Consider the following 13745-nt stretch of genomic DNA (forward strand, 5'->3'; position numbering starts at 1 on the left):
CAGAAGTGCACAATATTTGCATGTCTGTTTCACCCCCAGATAGATAATTTTTATTTTTTACTTATTTATTGAGTCCTCTATTGTCTTTATGACAATTGTCCTTCTCCATCCTGGCTCTGGGTCTTGATGATACCTCATTTGGGAAGAATCTATGTCCCTGAAATGGTTGACATTGAGCTTGAACATAAGACTGCTTTTTCTATCAGGATTTGAGCAGTCATGAGATGTTCAGTATTAAGAAGAAATAAGAGTTATTGTGAGATCCCACCACTTCTACTGATCTTCCTCTCCATTTACCATGTCCAAAATTGAAAAAACGAACTAGATTTGGATGGTCCTATGGACTCAATGTTTTTGTCTCCTCCAATATTCATATGTATTAATCCTTATTATAAAATCTTCTTTAGTATAGCTCCCTATGTGGAAATAAAAGCATGTCATTAAACCATTTTCTATTAGTATAGCTTGTTATGCAGCAGTAGCTTACTGATACAATCAATGCAAGCAGAACAAAACAATTCAGAATAATTTAATGCCTCTTATTTTTGGACATTTGTTCTGATATTTAAAGGCAGCATTCATGTTTATTTCAGATAACTGTATAAAAAATGAGACTACCTATTAGATTCCCTTCTAGGGAGCTAGGAGATTTTGAAAGAACGTGTATGTATTTGTAGATATAAATTGTGATTCTGATTCACAAGTCTCTATTCTCCAAGCCAATGCTGGTTAGAAATTCAGGTTCCTTTGTGAGTCACCATTTGATTATAAGGATTGAAGAGAGTTAGAGTATAAAAGAGACAAATGAACTGATGACAAGTTAAATACACACATTGTTCACTTACCTACATTTTAATGGCTAAGACACAATATTTTAAAAGGAAGATATTAAGCAGGACAATAGAAGGAGTCTTATTTGTGTGTAGCACTGTAAATTTTTAAGCAGAAACAGTAAAATGATATAATGAAACTACATAGACTGTGATTCCAAATCCTTCCCTTGGACTAACAAACCTCATTACAAATGGGCACCAAGCCTCTATAAGTAGATGTATATCATCAAATCAAATCTCCCAATGCAATTCAATGTATGACTGGTTTTTTTTTTTTTTTTTTGAGATGGAGTCTCTGTCACCCAGGCTGGAGTGCAGTGGTGTGATCTCAGCTCACTGCAACCTCCACCTCCCAGGTTCAAGTGATTCTCCTGCCTCAGCCTCCTGAGTAGCTGGGATTACAGGCATGTGCCACCATGCCCGGCTAATTTTTGCATTTTTAGTAGAGACAGGGTTTCACCATGTTGGCCAGCCTGGTCTTGAACTCCTGACTTCAGGTAATCCACCTGCCTCAGCCTCCCAAAGTTCTGGGATTACAGGCGTGAGCCACCATGCCGGGCCGAAAATTTTACTCTATCTTTTTTTTCTTTTATATTTTTGTGGGTACATAGTAGATGTATATACTTATGGGGTACATGAGATGTTTTGATACAGGCATGCAATATATAATAATCACATCGTGGTGAATGGGGTACCCACCCCATTAAGCATTTATTCTTTCAGTTATGAATAAATTTTTTAATCCATATTCTTTCAGATGTTTTTGTAATCTAAGTCCAAATGAAATCAATTGATTCACACAAATTTATTTTTCTGTGCAGACTACACTTGAAGTGTGAATTTGATAGGCAATTTATTTTTTTTTGAGATGGAGTTTCGCTCTTGTTGCCCAGACTGGAGGGCAATGCTGTGATCTTGGCTCACTGCAACCTCCGTCTCCCGGGTTCAAACCATTCTCCTGCCTCAGTCTCCTGGGTAGCTGGGATTACAGGCGTGCGCCACCACGCCCAGCTAATTTTGTATTTTTGGTAGAGATGGGGTTTCTCCCTGTTGGTCAGCCTGGTCTCCAACTCCCTACCTCAGGTGATCCGCCTGCCTTGGCCTCCCAAAGTGCTGGGATTACAGGCGTGAGCCACCGTGCCTGAACTTGATAGGAAATTTTTACCTTCTTACTCTTTCCAGGGAATTGAGCAGGCACTGTGGACACTGAACTGAATAGAGGACAGGACCCTAATGAGTAGGATAAAATGCCATGATGACAGCACTTTGGGGGGCCGAGGCAGGCGGATCCCCTGAGGGCAGGAGTTCGAGACCAGTCTGGCCAACATGGTGAAACCCCTTCCCTACTAAAAATACAAAAATTAGCCGGGCATGGTGCCACATGCCTGTAATCCCAGCTTCTTGGGAGGCTGAGGCAGGAGAATTGCTTGAACCCAGGAGGCAGAGGTTGCAGTGAGCTGAGATCACGCCACTGCACTTCAGCCTGGGTGACAGAGCGAGACTCCATCTAAAAAAATAAATGCCATGACGAGCTAAAATGCACACTAGTGTGGTGTAAAGTTTACATGACCAGGAAGAACACTTAAGGTGGTGGTGGAGAAAGGAATGAGCTCAAAGTGAAAAACTGTCTTCTCAGATATTTATCTAAAATAAAATTATATTAATGACCTTATGGCTGCCAGGTGCAATTGATTCTGCAGGACTAATGCAACCCACAAGTGTAGGAGAAAAACAGGAATCTCCACCTTGTTTCTGACCCTAGTTTGGGAAAAACATTGGGAAAGTAGGAAAATGACAAAAAAAAAAAGATTGGATATCAGAGAGCAGAAAGCTTTATAAAGGAATACATTAAATTCTATGTCAGTTGAGATCAAAGAAATTGAAACTCTGAGAAAAAATAGAAGGAGCAAATTCCACTTTCACAACCTGATTCGTGAATCACAATTTCTGACTATGAGACTTAAAGCTCTGAAATCACAGTTATTTCTTGAAAAATGGCCCTTTTATTGCTTTCCTCTGAAGGACATTTTCAGAGCCCTCTTTATGTCTTTATTCCTCAGACTGTAGATAAAGGGGTTCAGCATGGGGGTGGCCACAGTGTACATCACTGAGGCTGTTGCACTTGAGTGTGAGTTGTGGGTTGCAGCAGAAGTAAGGTACACACCTAGGCCCGTACAACAAAATAAAGAGACAACTGAGAGGTGAGATGCACAGGTGGAAAATGCCTTGTACTTCCCCCGAGCTGATGAGATTGCACGTATGGAGGAAACTATCTTAGAATAAGAGCAAAGGATCCCCACAAGGGGACCACCAGCCAGCAGCCCTGCTGCAAAATACATCCCCATGTCATTAAGAAAGGTGTCAGAACAGGCAAGGTGGATGACCTGATTAAGTTCACAGAAAAAGTGGGGGATTTCCAAGTCTGTGCAGAAGGACAGCCACAACACCATTAAGCTTTGTGACAAGGAATTCAGGGCAGCAATCATCCAGGATGCCAGAACCAGGAGTCCACAGAGCCGAGGGTTCATGATGACCGTGTAGTGCAGAGGATGACAGATGGCCACAAACCGGTCATAGGCCATCACGGCCAGGAGTAAGCTGTCTAACCCTCCAAAAAGTACAAAAAAGCACATCTGGGTGATGCAGCCTGCATAGGTGATGACTCTGCTCTGTGTCTGGATGTTAATGAGCATCTTTGGGATTGTAGTGGAGATGAAACAGATGTCTGCAAAGGACAGGTTGGAGAGGAAGAAGTACATGGGGGTGTGGAGGTGGGAGTCTGAGATTGTGGCCAGGATGATGAGCAGGTTCCCGAGCACAGTGACCAGGTACATGGACAGAAACAGCCCAAAGAGGAAGGGCTGCAATTCTGGTTCCTCAGAAAGTCCCAGAAGAACAAATTCTGAAATCCATGTGTCATTCTCTGGTTCCATCTTTTTTTTTCTATTTATTTATTTATTTATTTATTTATTTATTTATTTATTTATTAACATAGACAGGGTCTCTCACTCTGTTGCCAACGCTGGTCTGAACCTCCTGGACTCATGCGATCCTCCCACTTCAGCCTACAAAAGTGCTGAGATTATAGGCATAAGCCATTGTGCCCAGGCTTGGTTGCATCTTTTCAATGTGACTACCAAAAAGAGAGAGAATATGACAATGTAATTATGCATTACAAACCTATCAGAAATTCTCTCATTTATACTCCAGAGTCAAGAACTTATTTTTCCTTTAAAAATTATTTATTTCTATGGTGACAGATAAAATAGTATGCATTTATCATTTATAACATCACATGTGGAAGTATATTTACATTGTGGATTGGCTAAATCTAGCCAATTAACATTAGTATTACCTCATATAGTCATCATTCTTGTGGCGAGAACACTTAACATCCATTTTCTTGGCATTTTCCAATAATTCAATATATCATCATGAACTATATTCACCATGCTGTAAAATAAATATTTTGAAGTTATTCCTTCTATCTAATTATCATCTTGTATCCCTTGACCGACATCACCTCAAGCCTCCATACCAATTGCCCCGGCCTCTAGTAATCTCCATTCTACAAGAAGCTGTTTTCTATGTTTTGTGTGTAAATCTGGTCCCTGTTAGAAGATCTCCTTGCCATCTCTGATTAGGAATTCCTAGACCACGCTCTCTCTCTCTCTCTCTCTCAGCGTTTCCCTGAGGGCATGTATTCTACAGTATCATTAAAGAGAAAAATCATTCATGCGTTTGTGGAATAAAAAATAAGTTGATGTTCAGGGTACTGTATAGATAATGAGTCAATGGTGCTATAAAACAGAGTCCCCACAATCAAATAACGGGAACAAATACATATATACTATGCCAGTGGGTGGTTAGTCCTATGAGTAAAAAGGATAGAAAGTGTTACTTTTAGTAGGTGTACAGACAAGATCAGCAGACAAGCTAAAAACTGAACAGAGAGTAGAATGAAGACAGGGCGAGAGTCATCATGTCCCTTGCTGGAGTCTGTGCAAGGGGAAGGAAGGCTCAATGGAAGACTTCACAGAATGTGCTTCTTTCAGATGTTCAAGGTGCTCAAGGAAGCCAGTGTGTCAGGGGAATGTACAGGAAGAGAGTGATGAGAGATGGTTTCAGAGGATGTTGTGGGATGAGGTGGCCTTGAAGCTGCTGAAACTTAAAGACACAAGGAGTCCGTCTGACCAGATGCTGTTGCATTTGCATTTTATTAATTTGCCTGCGAAGGCGTCTCAGTATGTGTAATGCATCCCCTCTTTTTTTCCCGCCGTGTCTTTGACTTCTGGCTTTTCTATTATGAGACACCTTTTGGAATACAGAGCCCAAATCCCCTTTCTCTGCAACCTGCTTTTATGCTAAAGGTGCGTGCACACACGCACACACACACACATTGCCTACATGCATGCAGCACACTGTAGCTCCCTGGAGCCATGTTACTCTTGTGCTTTTCTCACCCTAGTTACACTGTTAGAAAGAAACGAATACCAGGCAAGTTGTCGATTTCAAATTATCTTTCCCCATGAGATTTCAGAAATGGTCTGATAGCACGTGAGACAGCCTTCTCATTTCTCTTCTTTAATTATTCATGTGGCATCTCTTCTTTAATTATTCAGGGTCTTTGGGATTTGAACTCTTTTTGACAATCCTATGGAATTGCACTAGCTCTGGTTCTGGTCTTCCTGTAACATGCAATGTCCTTCCTAGACCATACTATTGAATCCTGGCTGGGCACCGTGGCTCACGCCTCTAATTCCAGCACTTTGGGAGGCCGAGGTGGGTAGATCAATTGTGGTCAGGAGTTCGAGACCAGCCTGGCCTACGTGGCGAAGCCCTGTCTGTACTAAAAATACAACAATTAGCCAGGTGTGGAGGCAGGTGGCTGTAATCCCAGCTACTCGGGGGGCTGAGGTAGGAGAATCGCTTGAACCCGGGAGGCGGAGGTTGCAGTGAGCTGAGATTGCGCCATTGCACTCCAGCCTGGGCAACAAGAGCGAAACTCTGTCTCAAAAAAAGAAAAAAAGAAAAGAAAAAATCCTGCACACACTATGGTAACTGTCTCCTTTTCTGCAGAATGAAATTCTCCATATGATTTCATCCCTGAGGACATTGTGTCATAGACACATTTGTTACATTTTACTTTGTCTTCTCTGTTATAATGCATGAGTCAAATGAGCAGGAACTTCCCTGCTTTAAGTTTGTATTTTCACAAAGGTGTATGAGTATGTCTGTATTATGTAGAAAAAAGTTAAAGCAATGAGACGTGATAAAATAAAAAGAATGCTATAGGATTAAAGCCAGGGTAAATGAAGTGATTTCCAAACAACTATATTTTTTAAATGTTATGGTACATAAAAAGTTAACCAAGCCAAGATAAACAATAAGAATAATTTAATGATATCAAATGATTTAGTTTATTGGCAAAGACCTAGACATAAAATTATATAATACACAATGTTTCTAAAATGTTCTGGCACATAGAAGATACTCTCGACTTATTGAATAAGTCAGGAAGTAAGTCCTAGTATATATGGGTATTAAAATATGACAAGATTGCAATCCAGTTTAGTTGCAAAAGACCAGATTGTTGAATAAAAGCAGAAATAAATAGCTATCTACCTGGGAGAAAATGAAGTGTGTCTCCCGACTCACATTTTACAAAGAATTAGCAGATTTAAAGACCTCAGTGTAAAAGTCAGCAATATATGTTAGACGAATACATAGATAACTACATATAAGATCTTAGTGTAGACAAAGTATTTTAACTAACGCAAGAAAAAAAACTAAGAAAATAGACATATTTTTAGGTAAATAAAAGTTAAAACTTTTTATGACCAAAAATGTTTCCTTAAATATTTCCTTAACAGTCAATGAGGAGAGCAATATAATTGGATCAGAGCTGTAATCCCAGTGCTTTGGGAGGCTGAGTAGGGAGGTCACCTGAAGCCAGGATTTTGAGAACAGCCGGGGCATCATAGTGAGAACCAGGCTCTAAAAAGTAAACCAAAAAAGTTAATGATCCCAAAGAAATACAAACTCCCATCAGAGAATACTATAAACACCTCTATGCAAATAAGCTAGAAAATCTAGAAGAAATGGATAAATTCCTGGACACATACACCCTCTCAAGACTAAACCAGGAAGAAGTCAAATCCCTAAATAGACCAATAACAAGTTCTGAAATTGAGGCAGTAATTAATAGCCTACCAACCAAAAAGAGGCCCAGGACCAGTCAGTTTCACAGCTGAATTCTGCCGGAGGTACAGAGAGGACCTGGTATCACTCCTTCTGAAACGATTTCAAACAATGGAAAAAGAGGGACTCCTCCCCAACTCAATTTATGAGGCCAGCATCATCCTGATACCAAAACCTGGCAGAGACACAACAAAAAAAAAAGAAAATTTCAGGCCAATATCCCTGATGAACACCAATGTGAAAATCCTCAGTAAAATACTGGCAAACTGAATCCAGCAGCACATCAAAAAGCTTATCCAGCATCATCAAGTCGGCTTCATCCCTGGGATGCCAGGCTGGTTCAACATATGCAAATCAATAAACATAATCCATCACATAAATAGAACCAATGACAAAAACTACATGATTATCTCAATAGATGCAGAAAAGTCCTCCGATAAAATTCAACTCCCCTTCATGCTAAAAACTCTCAGTAAACTAGGTATTGATGGAACATAACTCAAAATAATCAGAGCTATTTATGACAAACCCACAGCCAATATCATACTGAATGGGCAAAAGCTGGAAGCATTCCCTTTGAAAACTGGCACAAGACAAGTGTGCCCTCTCTCACCACTCCTATTCAACATAGTGTTGGAAGTTCTGGCCAGGGCAATCAGGCAAGAGAAGGAAGTAAAGGGTATTCAAATACAAAGAGAGGAAGTCAAATTGTCTCTGTTTGCAGATGACATGATTGTATATTTAGGAAACCCCATCGTCTCAGCCCAAAATCTCCTTAAGCTGATAAGCAACTTCAGCAAAATCTCAGGATACAAAATCAATGTGCAAAAATCACAAGCATTCCTATACAGCAATAATAGACAGAGAGCCAAATCATGAGTGAACTCCCATTCACAATTGCTACAAAGAGAATAAAATACCTAGGAATATAACCTACAAGGGATGTGAAGGACTTCTTCAAGGAGAACTACAAACCACAGCTCAAGGAAATAAGAGAGGACACAAACAAATGGAAAAACATTCCATGCTCATGGAAAGGAAGAATCAATATCTTGAAAATGGCCCTACTGCCCAAAGTAATTTATAGATTCAATGCTATCCCCATCAAGCTAACATTGACTTTCTTTACAGAGTTACAAAAACTACTTTAAATTTCATATAGAACCAAAAAATAGCCCGTATAGCCAAGACATTTCTAAGCAAAAGGAACAAAGCTGGAGGCAATGATTGGCTCTCAGGTGACCTCAGGTTAATATTCACGGCTCTTGTTCTTCCTGACCTTTCCTACAGTACCCACTGGGCTCTGGGACTTACCCTACTGAGTTTTCTGAAAGGAAGGTCTCCATGGAGAAGTGTAAATTCCTCTCTAGCAGGTTGATGGTGGAGACGGAATCTCTGTCTCAAGACAAGGCATCAGGAAAAGTTGAAGCATCATCTGTACTTGAGCCAGACTAAGGACTCCAAATGAAACCACCATGTCATTTCCAGCCCAAGGTTGCATATGCTGAGGGACTGCAGCAGAGGAGATATTTATGGCTTCGTACGTCTGCTCATTAGATACCTTTCCTCCTGTTATTCCAACCCTGAACACATCAGTTTCCTGGGGGACGTTGCCTTGCACTGAAACAAATGTCGTTGTTTTTTTTTTTTCTGTATCGTCTATTCCCAAGACACTATGTTAAAAGTGAGGTGTATCCAGGCTTTATTACTCCTTCCCCGTGGACTTCCTTGGCTTCCAGAGTCCCATTCTCCTAGCACCTTCTCCCAGCCTTCAGTGAAAATTTCCTCCAAAGTCTAAACTGAGGAACCTGTCTTGACTAGGTCCCTTGAGTCTCCAAAGCACTGGCTTGTGATGGAAACTCAGCTCTTGACATACCCAGAAAATGGCAATTTACCTTTGCAAGGAGATGAACTGTGTTCTGTTCATATGAAACCATGGGTACTACATTTCTTGGCTTCATGTTGCTTTTGCCAAAACATTAGAATTTCATATATATATTTTTTTGAGATGGAGTCTTGTTCTATCACCTGAGCTGGAGTGCAAAAACATTAGCCGGGTGTGGTGGCAGTTGCCTGTAATCCCAGCTATGCGGGAGGCTGAGGCAGGAGAATTGCTTGAACCCGGGAGGTGGAGGTTGCAGTGAGCCAATATGGTGCCATTTCTCTCCAGCCTGGGTAATAAGAACAAAACTCCATCTCACTAAAAAAAAAAAAAAAAAAAAAAAAAAAAAAAAAAAAAAAAAAAGGTGTTAGAACAGGCAAGCAGGATCAACTGATTAAGTTCACCGAAAAAAATGGGGGGATTTCCAAGTTTGTGCAGAAGGACAGCTGCAACACATTCTGCTTTGCAGTGAGGAATTCAGGGCACTCATGCTCCAGGACACCAGAACCCACAGTCCAAAGATCCCAGGATTCATGATGACCCTGTAGTGCAGGGGGTGACAGATGGCCACAAAGTGGTCATAGGCCATCACAGTCTGCAGAAATACATTCATCCCTGCAAAGAGTAGGAAAAGTTTGTGATTCTGGAAAAGTTTCTTGGGAAAGGACATGTCTTGCTTCTTGGAGACAGAAATTTGTGATCATGAAGGGACACCTGCTTCCAGGGGTCCACACGGGGAGGAGATTGCATGAGTGTCCTTCCGCGTTTGCTTTATTACACTCAGGGACATCTTCTCTGTCCTCCTCTGCCTGGCTCCAAAAATTCACATTAAAAATGTTTAGACTCTTTTTATTTTATTTTATGTTCTGGGGTACATGTGCAGGATGTGCAGGTTTGCTACATAGGTAAACGTGTGCCATGGTGGTTTGCTGCACCTATCAATCCATCACCTAGGTATTAAGCCCCACAGGCATTAGCTAGTTTTCCTAATGTTCTCCCTCCCCCCCACCCCACCCCCCAACAGGGCCCAGTGTGTGTTGTTCCCCTCCTTATGTCTATATGTTCTCATTGATGAGGTCCCACTTATAAGTGAGTGCATGTGGTATTTGATTTTCTGTTTCTGCGTTAGTTTGCTGAGGGTAATGGCTTCCAGCTTCATCCATGTTCCTGCAAAAGACATGAACTTGTTCCTTTTTATGGCTGCATAGTATTTCATGGGGTATATGTACCACATTTTCTTTATCCAGTCTATCACTGGTGGGCATTTGGGTTGATTCTATGTCTTTGACATGAACAGACACTTCTCAGAAGAAGACATTCGTGTGGCCAACAAACATATGAAAAAAAGCTCAATATCATTGATCGTTATAGAAATGCAAATCAAAACCACAATGAGATACCATCTCATGCCAGTCAGAATGGCAATGATTAAAAAGTCAAGAAACAGATGCTGGCAAGGTTGCAGAGAAATAAGAATGCTTTTACACTGTTAGTGGGAATGCAAATTAGTTCAACCAGTGTGGAAGACAGTGTAGTGATTCCTCAAAGATCTAGAACCAGAAATACCATTTGATCCAGCAATGCCACTACTGGGTATATATCCAAAGGAATAGAAATCATTCTATTACCAAGATACATGCATGAGTATGTTCATTTTTAGACTCTTATAACCTGCTCTGCTATCTTTTAATCTTGGGAATATCTGTAATTCTGATAATTCTTGTTGCGTCAATTTATTTCTCCAGCTCTTCTGGAAACTCCAACTATTAATAGAAATCTTATCTTCCTCATTGCCAGAGGAAGCTCTGAGCCCAAGCTAAGCCACTGCATCCCGGATGACTTGCACATATATGCCCAGATGGCCTGAAGTAACTGAAGAATCACAAAAGAAGTGAAAATGCCCTGCCCCGCCTTAACTGATGACATTCCACCACAAAAGAAGTGAAAATGGCCGGTCCTTGCCTTAAGCGATGACATTACCTTGTAAAAGTCCTTTTCCTGGCTCATCCTGGCTCAAAAAGCTCCCCCACTGAGCACCTTGCCACGTCCACTCCTGCCCCCCAGAGAACAACCCCCCTTTGACTGTAATTTTCCTTTATCTACCCAAATCCTATAAAACGGCCCCACCCTTATCTCCCTTCGCTGACTCTCTTTTCGGACTCAGCCCACCTGCACCCAGGTGAAATAAGCAGCCTTGTTGCTCACACAAATCCTGTTTGGTGGACTCTTCACACGGATGCGCGTGAAACAAATTCCTTCTATAATCCATCCCCTAACAGAACATTACTGTATTGAAAAAGGTAAACTGGCTGGTTAAAATAAATTCCTAATGCATACACCCAAAACTGTGCTATCAAAAGGGTTGTTTGGACGGGCCGTGCAGTGAAGTAATTGAAAGCAGTCCGGAGCCAGGTTACCTGGGTTCATATCTCAGCTCTGACACTTAGAAGCTGTTGTGACCTTGGGGAAATTTCTTAACCTTTTTGTGCTTCAATTTCTTTATAATATGAGAATAATAATACCTTCCTTAAAAGGTTGTTGTGAAGATTAAATGAGTTAACATACAAGAAGCCCTCAGAACGGTGTCTGGCAAGTAGCAATTGCTTACTACTTATTACGAAATACTATTACTTATTGCTACAGTGTTGCCATTGCTCAAGATATTTTTGGACCACCTTTTGGGAGTCTTGTCATGAGTCTTAAACGCATTCTTTTGAATCACCTCAATAAGAACAAAACTTCTCCTTTGAAAATGTGCTAATTTTTAGGAGCAGTCCAGCAGTTTGGGGTCCAAAATAAGGTGTATTTATGAAACCAACAGGTTGTTCTCATGTTGTTCATCTGCTGTCTATGAAGAATTCCATCAAACATAGCTGCACACACACACCCAGACAGTTCAGCACCATCCAGGGCTTGATCAATCCCTGAGTAACTAATAAGTTCTGCCTCTGCTAGAGAGAGGTTGAAAAACAAGTTTTAATTATGAAACCTCTTTGTCTGATAGATCTTGAAGGTTTACAGATTAGCATATAACCAAAGGGCAAATCTCATAAAAGGCTGATTTATATTTAAATCCTAGTCTTTTTTCTTCCTCAAAGTTTGCTGATGCTGAGTTTTAAGTATGAAATGTCATTGTTTTCAAACAAATATTCCCAAACATTACCAATCGTCATTTTGGCATTAAATAGGGTTGCAACATTACAACTGTAACATTAGCATTTTAAAAAGTATAACATCATTGTTCTGTAAATTGTTGCAGGCTCAAATTACCCTGCACATGATCTCTTAAAATTAATGGGCCGCAAGCATCAAAGCCAGTTCGGGCTGGATGAAAAGAATGGGAGCCACCTCCTTTTGCTGGGATTTTTGATGGTCTCATACTAGCCCAATTATCACCCTAGTAGAACATGTGATGATGTACCTCACTGCGTATGTAAATAAAGGTGAATAAGATATTCACTGAACCTTCCTATCCAAAGATGCAAAGAATTTTGATAAAATGTAACTGGCTTGCTGCAAAGCAAAAGAATCCTCCATGTTCCTAATTATTGAACTCTTTGCAAAAACATTTTCCAATAAAAAAGGCTTCATTGATCTACCACCCATAAGTAATACTGTGTTCCATATAAATGGCTGTGCAAAGAAATCTAAGTATACTTCTTTATGTCTCCAAACGTTGTTTTTAATCTTTCTAGTGGGAATCCTTTAAATATCACTATTACAGATTCTTAATATTGTACTGACAGGGCTAAATAGCATTGACAACCAAGAGCAGGAGTTTAAGGATGCAATAAATCTAGATTATTTTGACTCTTCCACTTTAATTCATGTGAGACCTTGGAGAAGTTACTCTTCTTTTAAAGCAACATCTTGTTTCTTTTAAAGGAAAGATTAATACCTAAATCCTAAATCACAGAAGCACTTTTAGAATTAAAATATGTACATATATATTTAATATATTTATATTCATATATTATATAAAAATATATTTAATACATTTGATATTTTAATTCTAAAAGTGCTTCTGTGATTTAGGTATTAATCTTTCCTTTAAAAGAAGAAAGATGTTTTTATATCTATAACAAGATATATAATCTTTCCTATAAAAGAAAAAAGATGTTGTTTTATATATATATATATAGAGAGAGAGAGAGAGAGTTTAGCATGGTCACTACCAAAGAACAGGGGTTCAACGGAAGGGAATGATAATTATTCTAATTGGATGGGCTACTTACTGTGTAGGACTCTGGTTTTATGCCAAATATTCCCAATAAGTATATTTGCTGGAGTTCCTTTATCTCTCACATAGGTTTTCCAGCAGTCTAACTCTAACTCGTGGCTTCTCTTCTATTGTCCTCGGAGTAGCTGCCTTTAGCAGCCTCACCCCATGTTCAATTTGCTGTGGGCTGGGGAATCCAATAATCATAGCTGACGGATGTAGTCAGAATCTTTGCCAGGAAGATTCGATTCAAACTCAGTCCAAATGCATTAATTTTGCTATAGAATGTTTTCGTGAGTGGGAGAGTTTACTCAACAACAGGACATGTAGAGATGAGTCAGAGTGACCGATATGGGAGTGCCCAAGCCCTGTCCAGGGGAACCACAGTGCATGGACTTAAAGTATTAGATCCCATTGGCAAGATCTTTTTAACTAGAAATGGATACAGGGTGTTGCAATCTGACGGCTTCAAATACTAAGTTTATATGGAGTAGATTATTCCTGTTGTGGAGTGTCAAGCCTTTGTTCATTCATTCAGTATTTATTGGGCAACCACTACGCTAACCCAGATCCCTCTTGCTTTTAAAACTCTTTGCCCCTGCTCTCCAAG

General features: G+C 40.1%; 1 protein-coding gene across 1 annotated transcript; it reads right to left on the reverse strand.

The window, feature by feature from the left end:
* Window positions 1–614: 614 nt before the first annotated feature.
* On the reverse strand, window positions 615–8540 carry LOC101142645 (olfactory receptor 7A17). The gene is made up of 3 exons (XM_055371998.1): window positions 8349–8540; window positions 4189–4286; window positions 615–3966 (listed from the first exon to the last, which is right to left on the reverse strand). The coding sequence occupies exon 3, from the start codon at window positions 3764–3766 to the stop codon at window positions 2837–2839; it is 930 nt and encodes a 309-aa protein (XP_055227973.1). The 5' UTR covers window positions 3767–3966; window positions 4189–4286; window positions 8349–8540; the 3' UTR covers window positions 615–2836.
* Window positions 8541–13745: the final 5205 nt, after the last annotated feature.

This window comes from Gorilla gorilla, chromosome 20, assembly GCF_029281585.2.
Source record: "Gorilla gorilla gorilla isolate KB3781 chromosome 20, NHGRI_mGorGor1-v2.1_pri, whole genome shotgun sequence".
NCBI classification, from domain to species: Eukaryota; Metazoa; Chordata; class Mammalia; order Primates; family Hominidae; genus Gorilla; species Gorilla gorilla.

Excerpts from the sequence above, each read along its gene's own strand:
- LOC101142645 (XM_055371998.1), bottom strand. The coding sequence starts at position 3,766 with ATGGAACCAGAGAATGACACATGGATTTCAGAATTTGTTCTTCTGGGA.